At 39.2% G+C, this 25245-nt stretch overlaps 11 protein-coding genes across 14 annotated transcripts; 6 read left to right on the top strand and 5 right to left on the bottom strand.

Annotated features, from left to right (window-relative positions):
- Positions 1–120: 120 nt before the first annotated feature.
- Positions 121–1895, top strand: Gasu_14100 (ring finger protein). The gene is made up of 7 exons (XM_005707915.1): positions 121–493; positions 541–651; positions 700–823; positions 877–927; positions 976–1149; positions 1225–1269; positions 1319–1895. Exons 1-7 carry the CDS (start codon positions 149–151, stop codon positions 1786–1788), a joined length of 1320 nt encoding a protein of 439 aa, XP_005707972.1. The 5' UTR covers positions 121–148; the 3' UTR covers positions 1789–1895.
- Positions 1896–1900: 5 nt separating this feature from the next.
- On the top strand, positions 1901–2959 carry Gasu_14090 (maintenance of ploidy protein MOB1 (MPS1 binder 1)). Its single transcript, XM_005707914.1, has 6 exons — positions 1901–2092; positions 2139–2271; positions 2326–2437; positions 2482–2555; positions 2610–2748; positions 2803–2959. The coding sequence occupies exons 1-6, from the start codon at positions 1972–1974 to the stop codon at positions 2863–2865; spliced, it is 642 nt and encodes a 213-aa protein (XP_005707971.1). The 5' UTR covers positions 1901–1971; the 3' UTR covers positions 2866–2959.
- A 10-nt stretch (positions 2960–2969) lies between these two features.
- On the bottom strand, positions 2970–5860 carry Gasu_14080 (transducin family protein / WD-40 repeat family protein). Its single transcript, XM_005707913.1, has 5 exons — positions 5672–5860; positions 5213–5623; positions 3741–5160; positions 3153–3691; positions 2970–3100 (listed from the first exon to the last, which is right to left on the bottom strand). The coding sequence occupies exons 1-5, from the start codon at positions 5843–5845 to the stop codon at positions 3005–3007; spliced, it is 2640 nt and encodes an 879-aa protein (XP_005707970.1). The 5' UTR covers positions 5846–5860; the 3' UTR covers positions 2970–3004.
- A 460-nt stretch (positions 5861–6320) lies between these two features.
- On the top strand, positions 6321–9435 carry Gasu_14070 (polypeptide N-acetylglucosaminyltransferase). The gene has a single exon (XM_005707912.1). It carries the CDS (start codon positions 6336–6338, stop codon positions 9408–9410), a length of 3075 nt encoding a protein of 1024 aa, XP_005707969.1. The 5' UTR covers positions 6321–6335; the 3' UTR covers positions 9411–9435.
- A 4-nt stretch (positions 9436–9439) lies between these two features.
- Positions 9440–10660, bottom strand: Gasu_14060 (uncharacterized protein). Its single transcript, XM_005707911.1, has 3 exons — positions 10461–10660; positions 9594–10404; positions 9440–9538 (listed from the first exon to the last, which is right to left on the bottom strand). The coding sequence occupies exons 1-3, from the start codon at positions 10607–10609 to the stop codon at positions 9476–9478; spliced, it is 1023 nt and encodes a 340-aa protein (XP_005707968.1). The 5' UTR covers positions 10610–10660; the 3' UTR covers positions 9440–9475.
- A 9-nt stretch (positions 10661–10669) lies between these two features.
- On the bottom strand, positions 10670–11350 carry Gasu_14050 (uncharacterized protein). Its single transcript, XM_005707910.1, has 3 exons — positions 11190–11350; positions 11011–11139; positions 10670–10965 (listed from the first exon to the last, which is right to left on the bottom strand). The coding sequence occupies exons 1-3, from the start codon at positions 11280–11282 to the stop codon at positions 10693–10695; spliced, it is 495 nt and encodes a 164-aa protein (XP_005707967.1). The 5' UTR covers positions 11283–11350; the 3' UTR covers positions 10670–10692.
- A 310-nt stretch (positions 11351–11660) lies between these two features.
- Positions 11661–13945, top strand: Gasu_14040 (transducin family protein / WD-40 repeat family protein). The gene has a single exon (XM_005707909.1). The coding sequence runs from the start codon at positions 11755–11757 to the stop codon at positions 13894–13896; it is 2142 nt and encodes a 713-aa protein (XP_005707966.1). The 5' UTR covers positions 11661–11754; the 3' UTR covers positions 13897–13945.
- A 25-nt stretch (positions 13946–13970) lies between these two features.
- On the top strand, positions 13971–19305 carry Gasu_14030 (starch synthase). The gene is made up of 2 exons (XM_005707908.1): positions 13971–15740; positions 15795–19305. Exons 1-2 carry the CDS (start codon positions 14090–14092, stop codon positions 19238–19240), a joined length of 5097 nt encoding a protein of 1698 aa, XP_005707965.1. The 5' UTR covers positions 13971–14089; the 3' UTR covers positions 19241–19305.
- Positions 19306–19350: 45 nt separating this feature from the next.
- Positions 19351–21685, top strand: Gasu_14020 (sorting nexin 1 / phosphoinositide binding protein). Of its 2 annotated transcripts, XM_005707906.1 has the most exons (10): positions 19351–19679; positions 19737–19878; positions 19930–20232; positions 20282–20385; positions 20432–20584; positions 20633–20739; positions 20786–20983; positions 21037–21133; positions 21183–21353; positions 21406–21685. In XM_005707906.1, exons 1-10 carry the CDS (start codon positions 19389–19391, stop codon positions 21580–21582), a joined length of 1743 nt encoding a protein of 580 aa, XP_005707963.1. In that variant the 5' UTR covers positions 19351–19388; the 3' UTR covers positions 21583–21685. The 2 variants fall into 2 exon arrangements, with proteins under 2 accessions (XP_005707963.1, XP_005707964.1); XM_005707907.1 differs by lacking the exon at positions 21406–21685 and having other exon boundaries at positions 21183–21395.
- Gasu_14010 (ABC transporter, ATP-binding & transmembrane domain) lies at positions 21400–23810 on the bottom strand. 2 transcript variants are annotated; one of them, XM_005707904.1, is made up of 5 exons: positions 23370–23810; positions 23113–23317; positions 22855–23063; positions 22619–22798; positions 21400–22567 (listed from the first exon to the last, which is right to left on the bottom strand). In XM_005707904.1, exons 1-5 carry the CDS (start codon positions 23795–23797, stop codon positions 21724–21726), a joined length of 1866 nt encoding a protein of 621 aa, XP_005707961.1. In that variant the 5' UTR covers positions 23798–23810; the 3' UTR covers positions 21400–21723. The 2 variants fall into 2 exon arrangements, with proteins under 2 accessions (XP_005707961.1, XP_005707962.1); XM_005707905.1 differs by having other exon boundaries at positions 21690–22567.
- A 9-nt stretch (positions 23811–23819) lies between these two features.
- On the bottom strand, positions 23820–25220 carry Gasu_14000 (tRNA-dihydrouridine synthase 2). Of its 2 annotated transcripts, XM_005707903.1 has the most exons (8): positions 25178–25220; positions 24944–25114; positions 24790–24891; positions 24603–24743; positions 24387–24551; positions 24190–24336; positions 23998–24138; positions 23820–23948 (listed from the first exon to the last, which is right to left on the bottom strand). In XM_005707903.1, the coding sequence occupies exons 1-8, from the start codon at positions 25202–25204 to the stop codon at positions 23871–23873; spliced, it is 972 nt and encodes a 323-aa protein (XP_005707960.1). In that variant the 5' UTR covers positions 25205–25220; the 3' UTR covers positions 23820–23870. The 2 variants fall into 2 exon arrangements, with proteins under 2 accessions (XP_005707960.1, XP_005707959.1); XM_005707902.1 differs by having other exon boundaries at positions 23855–24138.
- Between the last annotated feature and the right edge of the window lie 25 nt (positions 25221–25245).

Raw genomic sequence — 25245 nt, 5'->3', positions numbered from 1 at the left:
AAAATTGGCTATTTGTGAAAAGGAAAAAGAGCTATACTTTTCTATTTCGGTTTGAAGTGTTTTATTTTACCTACTCTTCTGTTCTTATTTAATACTTGAGTGCTCTACTTGAAAGGCAGTTCTTTTGAAAACTTTCAGAAAACAACTTATGAATAATTGCTTGAACTTCCGTTCGAGAGAGGATAATCGACAAAAGTGGTTACTTGTTCTATTCGTATGCGTTATGTTATTCGAGTTTGTGGGAAAGGGTAACGCTTTAGTTGTTTTACATCCTCTGGGACCAGATGGTTCTGCCGTGGTTTATAGGCATATTATGGCAGTTTTTGGAGCAACAAGAGGTTTGGGTTTCAAAGGGTATTCTTTTGTTGGAAATATCACGTACTACGACAAAAACCCCTGCGCCCCTTTCGAAGACTATGATTTTGGTGGAAATTTTGTTCTATTCGACGTTTCAAAGGCAACCGCAAACTACTCAACTTGTTCGTTTACGGAGGTTCGTATGTTTCTCACATGGCTTCAAAGTTGCTAAAACTGATTTAGCTTGCCTTTGAAGTTCAAAATCGGAATGGTGCTGGCATGTTAGTCTTTGACGAAGAAGATAAGCTGTACATTATGAGCTCATCTGCCGGGATATATGGCACAAGACACAGCGTACGTTCCCAGCATTGTGAAGTTGTAGTTTCTAACTATGTAGCTTAGATAAATATTCCATGTGCCTGGACAGAGTTGGGTTTAGCAACGTTTATTCAAAAGGCGAACACAAATGGAGACTATGTTCAAATTGTTCTCAATGCAACTGCCGATGTCTTTTTAGATGGAAATTGTAAGTTTTCTTTTTATTTATGTTGTCTTTGGGTGTTAATGTGTTGTATTTAGTGAGTGGTGGCATGTTTGATTCTGTCATAGATTTGTTCAAATCTGGTTTAAGTGAGTCTTTCCTAACCAATTGGGTTTCTTGAACTGATCTGTCACTAGTTGGAGTTATGACAGCTTCTTCTCTTATTATGCTTGTCAGACTCTTTCAAGTGTTGTTTGCATGGTGTCGTGATATTCATGGTCGATATTTGCGTAGAAGACGTCTTCGTGGTATTCCTGTAAAGCATTATTCAATGCCACGTGACTCAGTAGAACCAGATGTTTGTGCGGTGAGTCTTTTTCTATAATGGCATAATGCTTAACTGAATGTATATTACTTTCTTAGATATGCTTGGATCCTTTTTTCAGAAGGGGAAAATATCAATGAGCTTCCTTGTAATCACTTGTTTCACCGTATGTTTTTATTTCCTTCAGTATGGTATTATATTTAACTTTTCTCAAGGAGCCTGTATTTGGAAGTGGTTGGAAAGTAGTCCATTGTGTCCAATCTGCAAACAAAATGTATTTCCAGATGCATCTTTATCTGAAGAAGGATTGTATGAGCCACAGAGTGATAATCATGATGGAGATGCAGGTGATGCCTCGTTTGCCTGGTGGAATAATACTAGCCATACAAATGCTGGTGCCTCTTCCTATAGAGACAGAGATGTACAGTATGAGAATCATCCAGTTGGAAATGAGTTGGAGGAGATTACATTGGATAGTGCAGATCCAAGAGCTCGTTCTGACATTCATTTAAATGTGGCATCGTCAATACATAACGACGAAGATTCTGACAATCATACCGTTGAAGTCGTTATAGAAGATCAGAACACCAGGAATGAACCTACACGTGATACGGCAATGTTGTGGTTATCTTCTTTGAGAAATTGGGGTAGAGTAGCTCGTTTCCGGTTGCTGGATCGAAACTGATATATCGTCGCTTGAGCTGATTCTTATTATATACTTTATGATGGTTTATTATCCAGACACTTTTATTGAGTCTCTATGAAAATAAATTATGAGAGCGCGATTCTCACAAAGTTTGAGCAAGCAATTTGCTGACGTTTTCCATTGAACTGGGACACGTTCCTTTATTCATTTGTTTCGAGGTCCATGTTATCCTTTTTTGAAAAGAACAAAACCGTCAAACCTAAAAAGCACTTTGATGTGTCTAAAAAGTTTCAAGACTTGAAGAAGATTCCCCCTTCAGAGTTGAAGCGCAAACTTGTAGACAGTAGGTTGTCTCGCTTTCCAAAAGGTGAAGATATTGACAGTTTTAGTTGACGTGCGGAAAGCCATTCAACTACCTGAAGGTTATCCCGAAGAAGATTGGATATATATTGGCTTGTTGGATTGCTTGTACCACGTCAGTTTATTACAAAATTGTTTGTATGGAGATTGTACGGATGAAAGGTAATTGATATGTTACTGTTGAGAGAGAGAACATAGTTAGAAGCTTTGTTTCAGTTGTCCTGTTATGAATGCTGGCTCAAAGTATGAATATCTATGGCAAGATAACGACCAACATAAAAAGGCAACCAAAGTATCGGCGCCTCAATATATATCTTTGTTTTTGGATGTGAGTGTCCCATTCTTTCTCGAGGGTTACTTGACATTGTGTAGTGGGCAGAAAAACTTCTTGCAGTTGATCAGTTAACTAGCACAGAATGTGCAGCAGTCAAATCACCAGAGTTTCGGTATCTTTGTTGGAACTTTGACCAATCTCTTGCTCATAATTTTTGTTCTTTTAGTGCAACTGCCAAGACAATTGCGAGAAGACTCATACGAATTTATGGCCATATGTATTATTCTCATTGGGATGTTATTCTGGAACGTGGTGCAGAATCTCATCTGAATACATGTTTCTTTCAGTTTTTGTGTTTTGTACAGGTATCTTTCCTCTCGATATTATGTCCTCTCAACTTGTCTCATATAGTCTTACAGGAATTTGGATTATGTTCGGATAAGGATATCGAACCGTTGAAAGATATCGCAGATAAAGTTTAGAGAGTGGAATGACTTGATAGATTTTCTCCTCTTTTTGATTTGGATCTTCGTCGTTTCTTATTTGTCTGATTATCATAAAAAAATGTTTTTTCGTCATTCTCCATTGTAACTGTTCTTGGCACTGCTTCGTCTTTCAAGATCATTTTGAGTGCAGCGATATTGAAGCCAACTTTCTTTTTACTCCGACTAAGCAGTTGATGGATGCCTTGTGTAAGATATTCCATTTGTCCTCGATCTATTCCATGTATCATAACGGAACGATGTGACTGCGTCAAAAATAAAATAACCCTACATAACAAGTCGGCATAGAGTCTACTGCACGGTAAACGTAACAACTCTGAACAAAAACTTAAAAGCTGTTCAGCTGCGTAATAAGGAAGCAACATGAGTACAGATTCCAAATCAGTTATCCTTATTTTGGATAGCGTTCTTAACAGATACATATGACGACTCAGTCCCAATAGCTGAATATCTGGAGCTTCTTCAGGTTCTTCTTGTTCTCTTTCACATTCTTTTTGAACGAGTTGCAAAGTTTCCAAAATTTTCTCACAATTCTCTACAACATCCATATGGTTTAATGTCGTAGCACTGACTACTTCTGGAATGGACTCCATTCCTAAAGTTATGTGATGCACGGAAGCCTCCAAGTTTGAGACACTTCGACGTCTCTCCTGGATAACAGAATTCGCCAATGCTTCATCCATCCTTGCTTCTTCTTCTTCTTCAAGAAACAACTGTTCATTGGTCCTTCTCCATTGTCGAATACTTTTATCGTGTCCAGCACTAGCCAATATTTCTCCATTGGAAGATATCGCAAGAGTCCAAACTTATCCAAAGTAAAAAGAGATGTTTTCTTGAGCACAAAAATTACGTACCTTCTCCAGAGTGACCTTTCAAATTCATCAACAATTGAAATACATCCGCATCCCAATACTTGATCAAGCCATCACGTGAAGCACTGAAGAAATAATGAGTATTTGGTTGACAAGTAATGTTCATTACAGCGTTTTCATGTCCCAACAAACTCTTGTGCAGGTCTCCAAAATCTAAACCCCAAATTTTGATTGACTTGTCTGCAGAACCAGTTATCAACAAATAGGAATCACTCGTTACATCCATTGAAAGCACTGGCATCTTATGACCATAAAAACTAAGGTAGAAACGAAGAGAATCCAAATAAAATGAACGAACTGTACAATCTAACAAGGCTACTATCAAAAGCTTTCCATCTGGTGTAGTTTTTAAACACAACACCTCATCAGACATTTCCAATGTTCGAATAGGTTCCAATTGGATAGTTGGAATGGTACCTGATGTTGTGCTGCAGATGACCATTTCATAAATGTGTATCTTCTTGTCACTGCCTCCAGTAAACAAGTATTTTTCATCGGACGATTCACATACGCTCCAAATAGGACCTTCATGATCAGCTAGTTGCAGTACGGAGTCTCCAGTTAAAGTGCAATGAATCTCCAAAGTACCATTTTTGGTTCCAATTACAGTAAAAATATCATTACAAACAAAGAGGCAACAAGTTCCGTAGCCACTTAACGATAGAGTTCTTAAACAAAGATTGTTGGATACTTGCCATATTTTTCCAGTACAAGAAGAGGCAACGGATAACAAGTAATTTTGTTGTCGAGAGAACGTTAGACTACGTACATCCCCGCGATGACCGTGAATATCTAAATTGGCAACTTGCCGTAATGTAAAAACTTCATCTGACTCTTTTTCATACAATAGGTCATACAAACTCAATCCATTATCGGCAAATTGCATGACAATGGATTGATGGAACCCTTCCGAATGCTTCTGTTGTTCGGATATTGAATGAAGCAAATGGATGGATCGAATGCGGTGAGGAACTTGCAATGTCTGCCGGTAAATAAGAAAGTCAACTGCCTGCAAAGTTGACAACGCGGTATGTTCAACTAAATCAAGCGTTCCAGAAGATGTTTCCGGATGCCTCTTTCTTCTACGCTTCAAATGCCTTATTGCATGTTCCCAATTCCTCAGTTGAAACGCTTGTAAACTTTTGTCATTCCCATAAACAATCAAATGACAACCCGCTTCATCAACACATAACGCTGTGCATTTGGAAGACTTGAGTGAAATATTTCCCAAAGTGACGATGAAATGACTTTCTTCTTCGAGATCATTTTCTTGTCTTGTAAACAAAGAACGCGTTTCTGGTTTGAGAATACCAAATACTTCTAGTTCAGGTTGTGATGCAGCAATAACAAGTATATTCAACTTTGGGATTATACAAAAATCCCACAATTCACCTCGAGTACTCTTTCAAATATTGTTTCAGAATAAGTGTTTCGAGAATGGCAAACAAACTTACCACTACTGTCTGCACACAAGAATATCCAACAAGGTCCCATATCTTTAATAAGGAATCCTTGGAAATACTAACCAGATATTGTTTGCTATGAAAGTAACAAAACTTTAATTTTGTAACTTCATTAGTATGGCCTCTCAAACGACAAATTCCCTTTTCTGCACTCAAGTCCCAAAGCACTATGTCTCCAGCACCTGAACCTGAAGCGAGTTGGAATCCAGACTCATCAACCACAATAGTCGTAGTTGGAGAAGTATGAGAGTGGATCAAAACTTCAAGTTTTCGGGTTTCGAGACTGAAAACCCGGATTCTACCGTTGTTGTATCCTGCAAGAATCCAACTACTGCCGATGGCATAGTGTAAAGAGGAAATTTCCTCGTCGAGTAGATTACCTAACTGGGCAACTTTCTCAATCTAATCACTAAGTTAACTCAACACTGAGGTCGTTCGGGTTTTGCTTACTTTCCTGATGTTCCACAAGTTAATCAGGTTCACTGCTGCTGTGGCAACCACTACAGAATTCACCTGAAAGAACCGAGAAGCCATTTCTTTATCTATAGTTACAGAAGGAACTCTTCTACTGGCAACAACACCCCATAATGAATAAGGTGAGAACTTGTAATAGGCTTTCACCATGTCTAAGAAAATTGGTAAAAGTTGTGATAATGGCCGGTGACAATCTTCCCAAAGGAAACGGATGGATAAGTTTGCAACTGATGGAATAAGATGTGACACTTGTATTCCAGTATCTAAAGGAGGACTGTTGCAGTGATATTCTTGTAGTCGTCATCTTGAAAGATTTCTAGTCGTATTAGAAATAGAAATGTTTAGAATTTCATCAAAGAGGAAATAGAATAATGAACGTTTCAAATGCGTCATTTTACGAGGAGACAAATGAAAAGTGTTTGCTCATAAGTGATGATGTGTTTCTTTTGTTGTTGAAAAACAATGGAGACAATAAACCATTTTTCGACAACATTGTCCGATTGCCTATTCTACTCGGCCATTTTTCCAACGAGTAGGAGATAGAGTTACCACAAACTGGAAAAATTATTTTTACTTTATTCAACTTTTGTATATTACGAGCGACGAACACAATTGCTGTTATACAAAAGTCGTTCTTTTCATGGCGTTGCTCTCACACAACACAGCCCTTTACAACACAAGGGAAAGTTGTAGATATGGAACCAACCCTATTCCAGTAACAGCACTATACAATGAAGATTCAAGAAAGAATATAAACCAGAAACTCTCTAATAACCTGCCAACTAGAAGATCAGACTTTTTTCATCCTCAAGAACCCTCTACTTTGAACAGGACAAACAGGGTTGTAAGGCAAAACAGCAGTTGGACGTCGCAAAGATGGAGTGAACCTAAATTGTACGACTCTATGCTTTCTGTTGGTTGGAACGCTTGTATCTTGCCTAGTATAAACAGTATGACATATGTGGATACTTGGCACAGTCCCTTTGGGCAATCCTCTTCGCTTCCTAACTTGACTGCAGTAAAAGCTCCTCATCCTTATTCGAGCTTTATTTGGAATGAAACAAAGCAAAGTTTTGGTTTTGTATATCAACCTAATATTTTAGCAAACAAAGCCCAACTACATTTCGGTGCCGATATGAACGCAGAATACTTTGCTGGAAACTGGAAAATGCAACCTGTTCTTTCGACATCACGAGTTCCAGATTATAAAACTCATCTGGAAGCTGCTAGTAGACTGGCTGGTACAACTTCCACAATGAACAAAGTTGAAGAAGAACTAAGGCTTGCTATCAACACATGTCCACAAAATCCCTATGACAGAGCAATATTGGCTTCCGTATGCTATCAACTAGGCTTTTATTCGTTGGCTGTGGAACAGTATTGTTTAGCAACTGAATTACAACCTAGTTTCGCAGATGCGTATAACAACATGGGAAATGCTTGGAAGGCCTTACAGAGAACAACGGAAGCAAGTAGATGTTATGAGGCTGCATTGGCTTGGAATGAGAGACATCCACATGCCCTAAATAACTTGGGAAATATCTATCGAGATAAGGGAGATCTTGATCATGCTGCAGCACTTTATTCTAAATGTCTCCAAGTTTGTCCAACACTTGCTGCAGCTCATTGCAATTTGGGTGGTATTTGTCGAGAGAAGCATCTTTTGAAAGAAGCAGTTTTGCACTTTCTAACAGCATTGACTTATGATCCCCATCTGGCAGCAGCAGCAAATGGTCTCGGAGTGACTTACCGAGAGTTGAACCAAAATGATGAAGCACTGAAAGCATTTTCTCTTGCAGCCTCTTTGCAGCCATACGCTGCGGAACACTTTGCTAATTTGGGGAATACTTTAAAGGATCTTGGCCGTCTGGAAGAGTCAGTGAAATGCCATCGTACAGCAATCCATTTGGCGCCACATTTGGAAGATGCTTTTAGTCAGCTTGCACATTCCATGGCCATGCTTTGCGATTGGACAGATCGTAATGAAATATTGAAGACAATCAGAAGTTATCTGGATCGAATCCTACAGTTATATCGTACAACTTGTATACAATTATTGAGAAATGTATTTGATGGGAATTTGAAAATGAACATAAAAGTGAGACCAGAATGCGATGATTTTCAGTCATCCAAAGTAGTCTATAATATTGTAGGTGGTCTGTTATATGGCTGTGAAGAACAACAACTACTGTCCTCAGTAATTAGTGCCTCTAACAAGGAAACTATAGATATGTTAGCTATGCAACTTGTACAGAATCTGCTACAGCTTCCATTACCAAGTGTTCAACCATTTCATTGTCTCATTTACCCAGTAACCAATGAACAATTCCGTCTACTTGGTTCAGTTTATGCAGCTCGAGCAGCTGCTAATGTCGCATTCTGTAAAGTGCCTAAACTTGAATGGATAGAGCCCCAGTTGAATTACTTTGGTGGCGGTCGTTTGAAAGTTGGTTATGTCTCGTCCGATTTTCAAAATCATCCATATGGACATCTTACACAGTCTATCTATGGCTTCCACAGGTCGGGGAAGAGTGTTGAATGTTTTTGTTATAGTCTTTCACCTAGTGACGGATCTCACTACCGTAAAAAGATTGAGAATGAAGCAGAACATTTTCGTGATATTTCCCATTTGACAGTACATGAAGCGGCTTCCATCATCGCAAATGATGGAATTCATATATTGATCAATGCAAATGGCTATACAAAAGGAGCCAAGACTGAAATATTTGCTTTGAGACCTGCACCAGTTCAAGTTGCATTTATGGGGTTTGCAGGTTCTCTAGGAGCATCCTATATTGAGTATATGATAAGTGATATAGTAGCATCACCACCAGAGTTTGTTCCAGAATGTCATACGGAAGTAATGTTGTATCATCCACATACTTATTTTGTTTCTGATCATAAACAATCCAGTCCCCGCGAGCCCAGAATCATCTCAAAGTCCAACAGTGGCATTTCTGGAGAGATCATATTGACAAGGGAAAGTTATGGTCTTCCAAAATCTGTATATGAAGGAGGAGACTGTACTGTTTTATTCGCTAATTTCAACCAACTTTACAAATTAGATCCTTCAACTCTCAATATTTGGTGTAATATCCTTAAAAGAGTACCAGGTAGCAAAATATGGTTATTACGGTTCCCACCGGCTGCAGAAGCTCGTCTTCTAGCTCAAGTGAGCAAAAGACATATCTCTACAGACAGAATTATTTTCACCGATGTTGCTCCAAAGGAAGAACATATAGCAAGATGTGGTTTAGCTGATATATTTTTAGATACTCCTGTTTGCAATGCCCATACGACCGCTACTGATGCGCTTTGGTCTGGTTTACCTGTAGTAACGGGACCAACTGTTCGTCTAGCTTCTCGAGTAGCTGCTAGTGTTTTACATGCTGCAGGGTTAGATGAACTCATCGCAAGAGATATGAATGAATATCAAGATATAGCAATATATTTGGCTTATAACTACGAGAAGCGTCTTGCCATTCGAAAATATTTAATAGAGAATAGGGATAGATTGCCTCTCTTCGACACTCTCAGATGGACAAGGAATCTAGAGGCGCTGTTCTGGCAAGCTTGGTTTCACAAGTTCCATAATCTTCCTGACAGAATTGTTTATGGTCAAGACGTTTATTCCTCAGCTTCTCCTAATTGGCCTTTATCCAACTGTTCGCAATTCTTGAAACATGCGAGGAATGAAGGGTTCCGCATTTGCTGACAGATGAGAATGCAATGGTTGATCTTTTAGTATATTAACCTCCTTGACTCCTATTTCATCAGATTTCACAACATTCTGCAACGGAATTTCATGATCTTGTCGCCATCTTTCCCGTTCTTTTTTTGCTTCTTCAAGGAGTTGTTTAAAGAGCTCAAATGCTCCTTGGTAACTGTAGATACCAACAGCTGAAGTTTTGTGTCGTCTACTAGGTAGACCTAAAGCTTTTGGTATTTTGTGTACGCCTAAAGCGTAGATGATGGGTACTTGTTTATCTGTACAGAGATCTCGAATGAGTGCTAATCGATCGTCAAGACCACCTTGCAAAGGACACGGTTCAATATCTGGAGGTATTATTACACACTTGATTTTGTTCACCTGCAAGCATTGAGTCGTCTCTTTGAGACCAATAACTAATCTTCTTTTTGCTTTCGCCTTTGCAGGTTTCGTCTTTCGTACTCTCTCTTGAAAGCGCATTAATTCACTCAAAAGTGTCTCTGTCATCGTATTGACACTTTTTGTAACGTACATATCACAGTATTCTCTATACTTGACCCTTTTCATTGACTGCCCTTGTTGTTTCAGGTTGACGCACACTTTGTTGTCCTTTGTGGAGGACTCCAACTGTGTCGGTTTGACTTGAGAGTCTCCACTTGCTTCTTCGTGTATTTCTGCTGTTGGCGTGATACACTTAGTTTCTCTGGAGCGGGCTTCCAAGATAGTTCTTTTTAGTTTGCTTTCTTTCTTCTTTCTATCTTTCGTTCTCTCTTTTCCTCGTCTTATGAGTTGAGGAGCACGACTATCTAACGTATTGGGGTTTGGAACCAAGCGAAACTTTTTGTTTCTATCACAAGGCTTCTCCGTCTTCGGAAAAGGCTGAGCTTTCGCGTTGGGCCAAATATCTCTAGTTGTTTCTCTCCTAAAACTAAAGTTAGTTGCCGTACTAACTAAAATAACTCTTTTTTTATTGCCCGAGTCTCTATGACCTCCATATTTCCTACAGTAGGAACAAAACTTTGACATTGTCACCAACATAAAACTGTAGCAACGTACTTTGTGTTTTTTGCAGCGTCTGCATAAGACAAATGAGTAACTGCATCTTCTATTACAGTGTGAGACTTTCTACGAGTTTTATTTGTGTCCACTTTAGTTTTACATGTGGTAGATGGGAACGAACCCTTCCAGTTCATGTTGCCAATCATAATGCCAACATCTCCCACCAAAAGATGGAACAAACCATCTTCTGATGATCAAAAGACTCATCAAGGCTGGAAACTAACTTTGCTCATCTTTTCTTTCCATTATCCACTCGTCTCTTTCTTTTCCAGTTTAACAACCAATCGTTATCGTCTGCTTCCTCTGAGGAACTGCCTTCCTTTTCTGGCACATTCTTCTTCTTTGTATCGGAAATATTCACAACTCTCTGTTCTACTTGTCCATCTTTCTTTGCACGTTTTCTTTCAGTTAAAAGTTCCTTGAGGTGTTGTATCCTCTCTTTCATCTCACTTTGTTCGTGTTCTTGTAACTTGGATTCTCGTTCGTCAAAGTCATCTTCCTCCTAGAAAACCGTCAAGGTCTGAAAATCAGAGTCACTCATTCACACCTGTGCATAACTCTTTTTCAAGTTGCTCAAATCCTGCGCAATTTCTTCCTCAAATTTCTGATATTCATCATCGTCGTCCTTGTTTTGCCACTTATCTTGCTTGGGTGTTTCAACTGGGTCAAAAAAGTCCTTTGCAGCTTAAAAACCCATACAATAACTGTACAACTAAGATAACCAACCTTGGGAAGTTTGCTATTAACGTCTAGTTTGGTTACAGTAGATACATTTTGTGAGTTGGTTGTGCTTTCACTGTTCACTTTGTTGGATGGCATAATGGCTCTCGTTGAGGAAATTCTCTCCAATGGAATGCATGTGTGGAATTTGTCAAAATAGTTTCTGGTTGTCTTTGATAATTCTCTTTCATAGTGTGCTATCGAACCATCATTCATTTGTATCTCTAGCAAAAGCAACATTGTGAGCAATACTAAAACAGCTCATTGGGATAGTATTGTATAAAAACCAGAAAAAGTCACAATATGTACATGTACTTTTGTCTCAAATGTTTAGATAACCCAATACAACAACGAATAGTAGCTTACAGATGTTTATTTAATACCATTCCTTGGGCTATGAAAGTAACTATGTATCAAAATGAACACATCTCACTGAAAAGTGCTCAATCCACAACAAAAGATGTGATATCAACATTTTGAATTGGCCATCCCATCGCCAGTTTTGATTGGCGGGTAAATTTTTATTGTTGACAAAAAAAACTGGATCCAGTCTCCTCGTCTATTGAAGTAGATGCCTGCTGCTAAACCCAAAAGACTTTTACATGAAGACAACCCACAAAAAGAAAATAGAAACGTGTCCAATTCAAATGCTCAAGAGCCTAGTTCGTTTTTAGGCAACGGGAAACTGGTCAATATTGGTAGGATGCCTGAAAACGTGGACTTGTTGGCGTTTCAGGATACTTGTCCCTTCACCGGAACAACTGTCACTTATACACCCGGGTACGAGTTTTTCAGAGAGGTACATGGAAGAAAATTACTTTGCACTGTGCAACAAGATAACTCTGGAAGACCCAAGTTCCAAGTGAAGGAAACAAATTGTCCCCAATCAAGGTCACTCATTAATGAACAAGGATACAATATACACGAACTATGGAATAGGATTGGCAAAAAGCTGAATAACAAACAAAGCACACCGATAAATGGTCTAGAAGCCCATGGATTGCTTAGCAATGAAACACATTCCGGTTTGATATCTCTTTTGGAAGGTGAACAAACACAGACTTCGTTGTCTGTAAAAGATCACAAGTTAAAAAGGGAGCCTGTACATTCACAAAACAGTTCGTCCACTCCAAGCACCAACCATAATGAAATCAATGAAGCAAGTATGGAGAATGTTGGAACTATTGAATCCGATAGCAAGCCCCCTTCTTTGACCAGTGATGATACTTACATTCCAGAATCTCTTCAAAGCATATCGAATGGTAGCGCAAATTCAAATAACGTTCGAACCAAAGAAGTGTTGAAAAGAAGCACGACAAAGACATTGAAAAAAGTAAACAACAGTCGAAAAACAGAAAAGAAAGGCAAACGTAAAGCAGAACAAAAAGGGAGTGGCAAGTATGGTGGCAGTGGTCAGTCAACTGATTCAAGAAAACATGCTGTTGAAGAATTTCACAAGTCTTTAGAAGAAGACTTAATTTCTGAGCAAGGACAACTCGAGTACAGTACAGCTGCCATAGAGTGGATTGATGAAAGTCATCCATTGGAACTTTATGAGAAGCCTTTGCATCATTATGGAAATTTATACTCTTTGAATTTTAATTATGATGGCTCATTGCTGGTAAGTGGCTCAAGTACAGGGACGTTATGTGTGTGGGATACCAGTAGCTGGGAAAGAATTGGTGAATTTTGCGATTGGGAAACTTTTGACAAAGAGTTGGTAGAATACTTGACTTGTTGCTTTTCTCCTGATAGTCGATATATTATTGCTGCTGGTGTAACACGAGACAGGTTTTCTTGGAATGATGAAGAAGACGAGAATTCTGTTGTACCGGGTACAATAAGAATATTTGATGTGACTAGTGGTAGAGTGACTGCAAGATTAGAAGGACATCTAGAAGAAATATTTTGTCTCAAAGTAATTAAGAGAGGTGAGAATTTTTACCTCATAAGCTGCGGCGAAGACGGACGAATTTGTAAATTCCTTTTTCATCATCAAGATGAGTCTCATGAGCAGTTTAATTTTTCTACTGCTTGCAAAATTTCTACTATTTCAGTGGAAGCCATGATAAACGATAGCGAGATGGATCCACTGGAGTGTGAATCATTTATTGCAATCGACTTAGAATTTCTGCCTCGCACGAACAATCGCCTATTCTTGGTAGCAGTGGATTCGGGTTTGCAACTTTTCGACTTTGATCGAGAGATTTGTATTGCGAAGTTTCCCAATTTGTACACTGCCTATGCAGACTCTATTTCCATTCTTCCTGTTTCTTATGCTCTTGTAGAAAATTCAACTGTGAGTCAGAGTGAAGAGAATATCTATTCCTGGTATTTAGTCACTAGAGGAGTAGAATGGATGGATAGCCAAGGAAATCTTCCACGAGAAAACTGTTGCACCCTTCGCCGTCTAAGTTGCATTTCTCTATCTGAATCTCTTTGGTCTTTGGAATCCATTCGAGACTTTAGTAGTGAAGAATATTATTCCAACATATGGCCATGTCGACTGGCTACTCAGGGAAGATATGTGGTATCTGGATCGATTACTGGAGAGACTTTCGTGTGGCATTTATCTAGTGGGAATCTTACGGCAAAGCTGAGAGGTTTTGATCCACGTAAAACAATACGTACAATACTGTTTCATCCCACAAGGGCTTTACTAGTAACAGCAGGCGATGATGAATTCATTCGAATTTGGCAACAAAAAAAATGAAATAAGGGGAAAAGCCTGCGCACCCTCAAGTAAAGCCACCCATAGTTTTTTAATCTCCCATTTCCCCTCAAATTTCTTTTGGTTGTCAACTCTTCAGAATTTGTTACGCATCAAGTTTGCACACAACTTGGTTCAAGCGTTCTCTATGTCGTCGCCAAGGTTTTCCAGGAGATGGGTGTCTTCAGGGCTTGGCATGAGTTCTTCACCCTCAGAGCTGGAAAGTAGTGCAACTTGGGGGGCCTCTGGAGCCGATGAGGACTGGGAGAATTCTTCTTCTAGCTCAGATCTGGAAGGTATAGCATCATCCAAACTCAGGAAACAAACCACCCAAAAGCAAGATTATCAAAATGCCGTACTGAGCTTTTTCAGTGGCAAAGATCTTGGTATTCCTTCTCTAGGCAGATCTTCAGAAACATTGACCATGGCGCCTGGAGGCTGGGAACGTAGTTGTGAAGTGTTATATGAATATTTTTTAAAGCAGTTTGCAAGTATGGATGAGCAGCCAGTGGTTGTTGCTTTCAATGAGTTGCAAACCTTGTTGATTCGACTCCAAGAAGATTACAGAACAGTCTGTGCACAGAAAACAAGCCCTGGGGATGTTGCTGGTATTCTTGGAGCCTTTAAGACCTTAGAACGAGTGTTGATACCACTGTTGGGTCATCCAGTGCCTGAAGTTCGTGAACGTACGGTGATATTATTGAATGTCTTGTACGATGGTCATGAGTTGCAACTGACAGAGTCACTGAACGTGTCTGTTCAGTGTGTAGGTGAAACAGCAGACTTGGAAATTCCAGTCCACGGTTTAACTGACATTAGAGAAATTGACAACTATGTTTTATGCTTGTCTGAAACTAATCGAGAGAGTTATTTGGCTCCTTGTCGTTGGCTACGTTATTCAATTCTTTACAAAAATGGTTATTTGAAAGTAAAAGGTTTACCAGGATTTTCAAGAAGTGGTTTTTATGACTGGTATTTTGCGGAGAAACCCAAAGACGTGAAACCGGAGAGTAGTTTTGTGTTTCTTCCTCCCGTTAGTTTGCCCTTTTGTGAGGCTCGACTACAGAAAGGGAGAATCATTGTGCATCCATCGAATATTCGTGATAGTTTGCTTTATGAGTTGCCGGTTGACCAAGTGGATGCTACTTGGGATTCTAAGACGGGAGAACTAAAGAAACGAGGTTCATTTGATTTGGTTGCTCAGAGACTACCTGATTTACGCCTCGATGGCATAACTCATGTATATTTAATGGGAGCACTTGCAAGGCCCACTGATGATCCCGAGGCACCTCCAGGTGAAATTGCTGATCGTTCTCAGCCTGCTGCCATTCTAGGAGGTGCCATCGCTTTTAAGAATCTTGTATCGGAAGCTAATCGTTTAGGAGTTGGAACCATCGTGGATGGCTTTTGTCGTGTTTCTAGAAATGCTCACCACCGGAAGTATAATCCGTTGGTAGTTTATACGAAGAACTCAGAAGGACTTCTGATTCCACATGCTGGTACCGATGGACGAGAATTGCAATGGGACAATACATGTTTGCTTAATTATAGAAAGTTTGAAGCTTGGGAACTTTTCTATCAAGACATATATCGCTTAATACATGAGTTTGGAATTCAAGGTGTACGTTTAGATAATGCACAAAGCTACCCTCTTATAATGAAGGCAGATTTGGAGGAACTCTTTCGAGTAGATGTCGATGGGGAGTTGCATTATTCTCTTGATGACATTTTACACGCCAAAGTTGTGAAAACAAACGAAGACTGTGGTTATTGGTTAACGGAAGCTGCTTTAGATTTTGGTTATCCAAATCCATTTCTTGTTCGCCTGACAAAGCGTATTTGGAATGGTAATTTTGTATGAAGCTTTATCTATTTGATTTGAGCTGACTTGGTATTATTAGACTTCCCTAATTTTATTATTTTAGCAGAAGCTCATTTTCAACGGGAACCTCAACTTGCTTTTTCAGGTGTCATTCCGCATACCATTCGGGTTGCACAGATATTGGCTTCCATTTGTGGACAGTCACTTCGAAGAGATGGGAGTGTTTCTAAGCTTCCAGAATCAAGAAAGTCTACAGCAAGAACGCTTTCACGTTTGTATCGTTCTTGCAAGTATACTATGCCTAAAGGAGCAATTCAGCTTGGTTGCACGTGTACCCACAATTCACCTTACCCAGGAGTGTTATATGGAAGAAGAGCTTGGTTAGCTGTTGACTTGTTATACTTTTTACCAGAGGTTCCCATATTGTTTTATGGTGAAGAGAATGGAAGGATGTACCGTTTTAATATGGCCACTGTTAGTCAAAGTATTGAGACACATCCTTTTTATGATGTCAATTATGAAAATGTATTGCCCAAATCTCCTCGTAGCACCGATTCTTCGAGTCCAGCTGATGGAATTTCTACTTTAGTATTGGATGAGTTAAGTCATTTAGACACCGATTCTCCTCCCTCCAAAGCACTGACGACTCCATCCTCTGCAAAAAAGAAGAAGAAAAAGTCATCGCTGTTCTCTTTAGAGTTGAAACGCTCCTCGGGTTCCTCACAGTCATTGGTTCGAAGTCAGTCCATCGATGATGTACGTGGAATGAGCATTCGAAGTGTTAGTGTCGATGACATTGGAAGCCTATCTCGACTGGAAGAAGATACGAGGCTGAAGATCGGTCCAGGAGTAGGATACGATATACGAATGATTCGTGGACATTATGAGCATCGACTTAGTATTCGCATGTTTCATCCCGCATTCCGCCATGGTAGTCTTACTATTCTGGATGTATCATTGCATCTCAAAGAACAAGTTTTCGCATTTGTGCGTTCTACGGATGATAGTTTAATCGTAGTTGCGATGAACATGAAGTGTGACTTGGATGGCAATGAGTTTCGAGAGCCTTGTGAGGTAGAGCTAGATTTCAAACCTCTATCGGAGACTTTGAGGAATGAAATTTATCAGAAGAATGAAGACAAGCTGTTTTATTTTTTGGAATGTTTTACCAAGGAGAGTTATCCAGAGTTGCTGACATTTCACGAGTTGTTATTCCGCAAGTATCCAGTAAAACTAAAGCCGTTAGGTACTATTGTTTTATCTCCCGAACGTTCGACTCAGTCCAGAGAAAATGAACATCTTCACTTGGAACAATGCTTGGCAAGACTTCAGATGGATGGTGTAGATATGAAAGACCCGAGAGAAAATGCACTGGCTTGGAAATTGACACGTGCCGCTGCAGACTCACTTCAACAGTTTTCCAATGTCTTTTATGATATATATTCTCTAATGTCAGCTTCTGGTATGTTAGAATCAACAATTGTTCATCTTTGTTCTGTTTGCTTGCAGAGAGCTACGGTTCCAAGATATGAGGCATTCTATGCTCCTAAGAATCTCATCCCTCCTCGTGGTGAAAGGGTACTGAGCTTATTGATACATTTATCCTGTTGTGCAAAAGATTTCCAGTTTCGCAAAACTTGTCAGAAGATTTTGAAGAATATTAGTGAAATCGGACCTTTAGTTTTTGTTGCTCCAGAGTTGGGACGATTTTCAACTGCTGGTGGACTTGGCGTTATGGTAGATGAGCTAACAAAAGGCTTAGCTGCCTTAGGTTCGGAAGTTTATGTGATAAGTCCTTACTACAGTGTGAATAGAAAGGGACAGTGGAAGTATTTAGAACCGGACGGTATTATTTGGACTCGAAATATTCAAGTACGTGTTGGTTCTCGTGATGTAACAGTGGGCGTCTATGAAGGTGTGGAAGAAGGAGTTCATCTCATCTTTTTAGAGCAAGGAGAATATTATCCTAAAGTTTATGCTGATATGGCAAACCAGAGACGTCAATTGGAACTCATTGTTTTAACTTCTCTAGCTTCTTTAGAGGTGCTTTGTCAAAAATCCTTGCCACCTGCTCTATTTATTACGAATGATTGGATAGCTGCATTATCGGCTGGTTATGCAAAGCAAGGCTTTTTTGGAAGTTTTTTTGAGAACACTACATTCTTCCACATTATTCATAACTTGGGAGATGCTGTTTATGAAGGAAGAGTATATCCAAATGAAAGTGAAGGTTTGTTCGAAGATGTACACCGTCTACCTGTGTCGTTGGTATTTGACCCGTCCTGGTCTCAACCTATCGTTAATCCATCTCGATGTGCTTTATTGTGTTCCGACACTTGGGGAACTGTTAGTAATTCCTATTTGGAAGAACTGGTTACTTTTCATCCTTTGAAACACATTCTTCGTTTGGCACGCTGTCCTTTTGGATATCCCAACGGCATTAGAAAAAAGGAGAGAGAAGCGCTATTGAAGACTCGTGGTGGCGGTTCACATCTCCAAGCAAAGACTATCATTCAACAACGTTTTTTCCAATTCCAGACTTTGGATGCTTCTATTCCCTTATTTTGTTTTATTGGTCGAGTAACGTCACAGAAAGGAGTACATCTCATTCTTCAGTCAGTGGAACAATTAATACAATTCACTGGAGGCAAAATACAGTTTCTTATTGGTGGCCCAGCGAACCGAGCAGATCCCTATGCAGCAAGCTGTGCAGTACAAATGGAATATCTTCGCTCACGTTATCCTTGGCAGTTTTGGGCAGCACCTGATGAGTTTTTCACGGACGGCCCACTTGTCAATCTGGGAGCAGATTTTGGTATGATGCCGTCCATGTTTGAACCTGGTGGTATTGTGCAACATGAATTCTTTGTGGCTGGAACGCCTGTAATTGCATATCGTACTGGTGGTTTGAAGGATACGGTTCATGAATGGGATGGAGATGCATTGGAAGGTAATGGATTTACTTTCGAAGATTATGCTTTACCAGCATTTGTGGATGCTACGAAACGTGCTTTGAGAGTATTTTCTAGACAAGATGAATATCAAGAGCTTCGTAAATCTGCTTATGAGTCTGTAATTGATGTAAGCCAAGTTGCATTTGCTTGGTACAAGGAATTTCATCGGTTGCGGAACGTCATCTTTAGAAGGGAAGCTTTGTTGCAGAAAGAATACGTTGATTGCATGTCAGCTTCCTGTTCATATCTCTCCGACAACTGTCGCTATGTTTTGTTTTATTGGTTGGATGATGATGGTGGAGATAGACCCGTCTTTCTTAAAGGTTCATTTGATGGCTGGTCCAATCGTTGGTGTTTTGAAGAATACAAACCTCCTCTGGTGAAACCTGATGTCACTATTGAATGTGCTATTTCACCTAAACAGAAAAAACCTTGTCGACAGTTGTTATTAAAGCTAGTACCAGGTTCGTATACTTTCAAGTTCTTGGTTCAAGACGAATGGCAGGTGAGTTGTTTACAGGCGGTTGTCTCTGAAGGAATTTTTCAAAACAATGTGATGCAAATTTCTTAAGTGTTGATTTGATAAAATAAATGGAAATATATGGATTGATTCTCACAAGAGAGAATTAAGAATCGCACCCATTTGTCATCGAGTCTTTTTATGAAGAAAAAATGCCGTTCCATTTGGGCGCCAACAATGTGTTTCTTTTTCTTAGCTTATGACTGACTCTAGTACAGAATTGCCCGAATTTGAACACCCGTTGCAGAAACATCCTCTAAACTTTACCAACATTAAGCAAGGGAGTACATTTTACTCACTAACAGAGGCGCAGAGTTTGGATTTTCTGCTGGATGTCGCTCCAACTACTTCTCCTGAAGGCATACCAAGTATTTCTGTTGACGAGGAAGAAACGCCTGCATATTCGGGAAGCATAGTTTCCGATGAGGCACCTGCTTTGTTCGAGCGACCGATGACGAAGTCTTTGTCTTCGTCTGTTGTGAGGCAAACGGTAGGAATAGAAGTGCTTCTGATGAGGAGTGTATTGATATCGATTTGTGTCGACTAGAACCAAAACATCGGTCTTGAAGATCCACTACAGTTGGACGTGTCTTTTAGTCCACCAAACGATGGTGTAGACGAAGCACAGAAACAGATTGTTGATGACGATGGCTCCATTTCGAAATATTTGCAAGGTGAGAACGATCAAGGTACGAGAAGCTGAAGAAATATGATACCTCAACTTTTTATGTTTGTATTAGCACCTAGCTTTATCAGTGATATTCAGTTGAAGTCTCCATCAGAAACGAAAAACTTGTTTCTTATTGATGTTTTCGTATCAGCAAAACAAGTCGATGGAGAAGAAGTGCAAAGAGGAATGGATAAAAAGAGAGAGGCATTCAAGTCAGTGTTAGAAAGCAATGCAAATAGGGAAGAAACAGAGGAAGGTTTCATCGTCATATCGGTGGAACGAAGCAAGAATGATTTTACTGCGTTAGATGCCATGTTAAGAAGAAAGTATCGTTTTTGTATATTTCCTTCTTTACCTTGGGAAAGTTTGACGGGTAAGATAGATAGTGACTTGGTTTGTCGCAGGCTCATAGTTCTTCCCAGATCGCTTTCGCTATCGCGGTGATTCTATCTACCATTTACGAAAGGACTATGAACGATATTTGGGGAGAATCAATGGACATCCTGAGTTGGGTTACTCGGATGAGGTTGGTAGTGTTTCCTAAAAGTTTGTGGTGAAATAACCTCTTTTAGTATCTTGCGTTTCTCGGAGGTAGTAAAGATGGTAAATCGTGGTCCGAGAGACGCAATGAGTTTCTCCAAGACGATGATCAGATTCTAAAGGATGACATGAGGTATAGATTTGGAAAGAATTGGGCAGAATGGGCTCGTTTGCAAGCATCGGAAGTACGATTTATTAGTTTCGTATTGATAAAAGTCATTGTTTGCATGTAGGCTACGAAGGAATTGCGCAAAGGTCTATCTTTAATATTTGAAGTTCATCCTACGAAAGAAATTGATACCCAGGAATCGGTATTGGCAAGAATGGAGAAAATTGATAGGTACATGACGGATATTCTTCTCATTCATCTATTAATGTCAAATTAGATATCTCAAGTCCTTGGAGAATGCACTTGTTTCAGCTAACAAATCTTTAGAACAGTTTGTTGAACGTCGTAGCGGTTTATCAAATCTTGTTAAATCCTTGGAAAACTGTTTTCATGAGCGAAGTAGCCAAGAAGGAACAAAGATGGGAGAGATTTTCTCTAGCGTCGCAGAATCTTTTGCAAAGGATATCCATCCAAAGTATGAAGACAGTTCTATTTATCATGTGTGATGGATAGGAAAAATATTTTTAGGTCACAAGGTGAAGAAATGTTGGTTACTGTGTTGCGAGATTATTCGTTTCTTGCTCGTGATGCTCGTCGTGTCCTTCGTGAACGCTTGAATGCATATGTATGTGTTGTGAGAATATTCTCCGAGCATGTGAACTCATTTGGAATAGGAATCATATGAAAGAGCTCTATCCAAGTACAATGAAAAGATTCGAAAGCTTGAGAACTTATCTCAAGTTTCATCAAATGTTCATAATCACGATTCTTCTAGTGGTCTCACAACTTGTGAAGATCAATTGGACCAGTGTCGTCATTTTTATGAACAGGCAGCTTATAGAACAGTGAGTTGCTATTTTTAGCAATTCACTCTTTAGCATTTCCTGATCTATTTAGGATTCTGAACTGCGAAGGTTTCGATTGGAATATCACTTAGAAATGAATAGAGCACTCTATCGACTTGCTTATGAATATTGGAAATTTCATATGGATTCCGGGAAAAGTTGGGAACAAGTTTTCAGACTTTGTGACAAACAATACAACTTTTTGCAGCAACAAACCTCCCAAAGATGAAATTTATATATAACTTGTTTCTCGAATGGAATCCCTAATTTCTTCCATTTCCCATTCCGCCCTACCCGTCAACCTCAACAACAGGTTATGATACCTTTGTAACGAATTCCACATCAACTTAAAGCAAACTATTCAAAATACTTACTGTAACAAGCTAGGCCGGTGTCCAACACTGACATAAATAGTATCGCTTTCTTGTAAAAAAGAATAAAGTTTTTTCTCACTTTTGAGGTCCAAAGCGGAAGAAGCTTCATCCATCAATACAAATTTCGGTCGACTCAATAACAAACGACCAAAAGCTAACCTTTGTTGTTCACCCAAAGACAATGTATCCGACCAATCTCTCACCACATCCAAGTCATTGTAACGTTCAAACAAGTCCAACAAGTCTACTTTTTCTAAAACTTGTATCAATTCTTGGTCCGTGTAGTTCACTTGTTGTCTCGTCTTGGGGTATATCAGTTGTTCTCTCAGACTTCCAAGTGTACAATACGGACGTTGGGGTAGGAAACAAGTATCCTTTAAAGAAGGACAACGAACAGTGCCACTACCACATTTCCAGAGTCCAGCAATTACACGCAACAAAGACGACTTCCCTTTGCCTGATGCTCCAACGATCAATAGTCTTTGTCCACGTTCCACCTTCAGATTGACATCTCGAATGAGGTATCGAGGTTCTTCACTTGGAATCATGATCGATATATTGCACAATTGAAGAACGATATCTTCTGTCTCCCGACGTTGGATGAGCGCATCTTTTTCAATTCCTATGCTTTCATTTGCTTCAAGTACTTCTAAAAACTCCCCAAGACGGTCAATTCCAGCAGAAAATTGGCTTAGTTGTTCAAAACGATTCACAATAATACTGAGGTCGCTCAAAATATGGTTGAATGCTGAAATACTTTGTGATATCACTCCCAAACCTATCGCACCTTGAAAATAGAGAGGAGAAACCACCCAAGCAGGCAATACTTGAATCAAGTACCTATAAAACGAAATAAATAACATAAGAGAGTCCTATAGAATAACGTTGTACCGATAACTATTGGTAAAGAATTCCAAGTTCCTTTGCAACTTAGCAATATCAATAGTTCTCGATAGTGCTTTATTCAATCTGCTTTTGGCCAATTCTTGTTCCCTATTTTCACCTCCATAAAACGCAATGCTTTCTGCATTTTCACGAATTCTCACCAAAACATAACGAAAGTCTGCTTCCCTGAAGAGTCCATAAACACATATTTACATTCTACAAGCAAAAGTCACAACACTTACTTTTGCAATCTATCAAAGTGCAATAAAATCAAACGGTTACCGATATAGTATGTCAAATAGGTGCCCACACTTGCATAACCGATCAGCACCAGAAATAATTCTGGATAGATAGAAAACAGAATAACCGAAAAGGAGATCAAATCAACAGCTGAGATAATAAACGTTAAAATAAATTGCAATGAAGTATTCGTGAATGCGCGAATATCATCCTATCTTTTCCCCGTTTGTCAAATGATCACAACACATTATATCACTTACGGCTATTCGTTGATCAGGATTATCCACTTGACTATTGGATTCCAAGTAATAAAATCCACGCTTTTCAAAATATTTGTTGAGAATCCTATCAGATAGCCATTCTCTCCAGTGAATACTCAATATCTCACGAAAATAACTGTACAAGACAAATATGGGAACCCCTACAACCATCGCAGTAAAAAACAAAATAATTTCATGCTGAAAACTAAATTAATTCTGAGTAAGCAGTGTTCAATAGAAACAAGAAGCAGCATCACTTCTCTAGGTTCTTTTCGGATAGGGCATTCCAAAAGTCTCTTCCAATGTAAGAGAAGGCAACCGATACGCCACTTTGTAACAAAGTGAGAGCAACAACTGATCCCAATTCCCATCTTGCCTTTGTTTCTTCCAACCAATAAGGCTTTGCTACTTGCCAAAATAGCGTCAACAGTCGATTGACCTTACTTCTACGCACGACTTGAGGTGCCGTTACATTTTCTGCTTTTACATAAAAAGGAGATTTCCAGGCTTGTTTCCAAAAGGCAAAAAGTCCTGTATCGTTATCTTTCTTTGCGTGGTCTTGGCTACCCTTTTTATGAAAGCAACACCAACGAGGTTTGGATACTTTTGGATAGGGACAAGATAAACACTTTCTCTGCAACTTGTAAATAACAGAACGACGTTTGTTATTCGGTGTACAAGGCATATTTACAAAACATTCCATTCTATTATTCGTTTCTCTTATAAGTGTCCTTTTAGGCCTAACACAACTTCCTTTTTCATTCATAAAGAGAAAGAGCGGGCGGCATAAGAACCAACGAATCTTTCAAGTCTTTCCAACATCGGGCGTAATTCACCTTTTACCACAAAAAATGAGAAGACTATGGATTACTTGCTTATGCTTACTTTGGAAGCGAATTCTGTTCTTGTCCATTTTTGATATTTGATCATTTGTTGTATACAATATTTTGCCAATCCATAGTACGTGTTGGTCTCTTCTGCCAGTTTTGCATATCTCAGAATGACATTGTTTATACAATCCAATGTCTCATAGTACAGTCAACCCAACTGTGACAAAGAAAAGATACCTTCACCTACTCCTTGGAAAACAGAAACATTCCACTGGGCCATTCTCGCAATCATCCACTGAGATATTCCCGTTTGATCTTTCATCCGTTGCATATCTTGTAAAGAAAAAATATCTCCATTACCCAATAAAGGAACATTCACCACATGACTTGCAATCTACTCTATTCTCATTCTTCACATTAAATAATCCCAACAAATAAGCTTACTTGTGCAAGTTGACTCCAGTTTGCTTTGTCTTTGGCTCTTTCGTGAACTTGGCGAGCGTGAATAGCTACCGCATCCACACCACTATTTGCTAACATATGAACAAAATCGATGGTATCCTGTAAAACAGGAAAGAGACGAATTTTGGCAGTTACCGAATATTCATTCTAAATATGACATCCATGAAAACGTTGCAATAATAGAAGCCAACAACGTACAGGTAAATTTCTTCTCAATGTCTTGATAATATCCGAAGCTATTTCTGGAGTCTTCAATAGAGCAGATCCCATACCTCCTTTGGTAGAATACAATAAAGGACAACCCATGTTCACATCGATTCCTCTACAAAAGGGAATAATCTTGAAACTTTTAAAGTCTACTGAAATATCAAAGGAAATAGAATACCTTTTCTGCAGCCTTCCAAGCACAATTCCCGTTACTCGTTCCCAACTGGACTATCAGATGATCTCTTTCTTGATTACAAGTACTGAAGAAACAAAGTTGGGTCTACACAAAACAAGTTAATGTTCTCCTTTGAGTTTCCAATCTATTCATATACTTTGTTGGATATCCACTCTTTGATAGAATATTTTTCATTATTGTGAATATAACAGTCCAGAAAATTCCTGTCGATGATTTCTTCGCTGTATACGAGATCAGCACCATATTCCAAAGCCAGCAAACGCATAGGTAAAGTACCCACTCTTACCATGGGCGCAAGAACTTTTTTCTAATTCGTTCCTCGAGTTGAGTATAATAGAAGTATATACTGTATGAACTCAACCATGCTTACCACCTTTTGACTTGAACTATCATCCATGAAAATAAAAAATTTTCTTAAAGAAGCGAGGAAAGATGGAT

The sequence above is a fragment of the Galdieria sulphuraria genome, assembly GCF_000341285.1.
Source record: "Galdieria sulphuraria unplaced genomic scaffold scaf_8, whole genome shotgun sequence".
In the NCBI taxonomy this organism is placed as follows: domain Eukaryota; phylum Rhodophyta; class Bangiophyceae; order Galdieriales; family Galdieriaceae; genus Galdieria; species Galdieria sulphuraria.
This window is presented reverse-complemented; position numbering and strand designations above follow the sequence as displayed.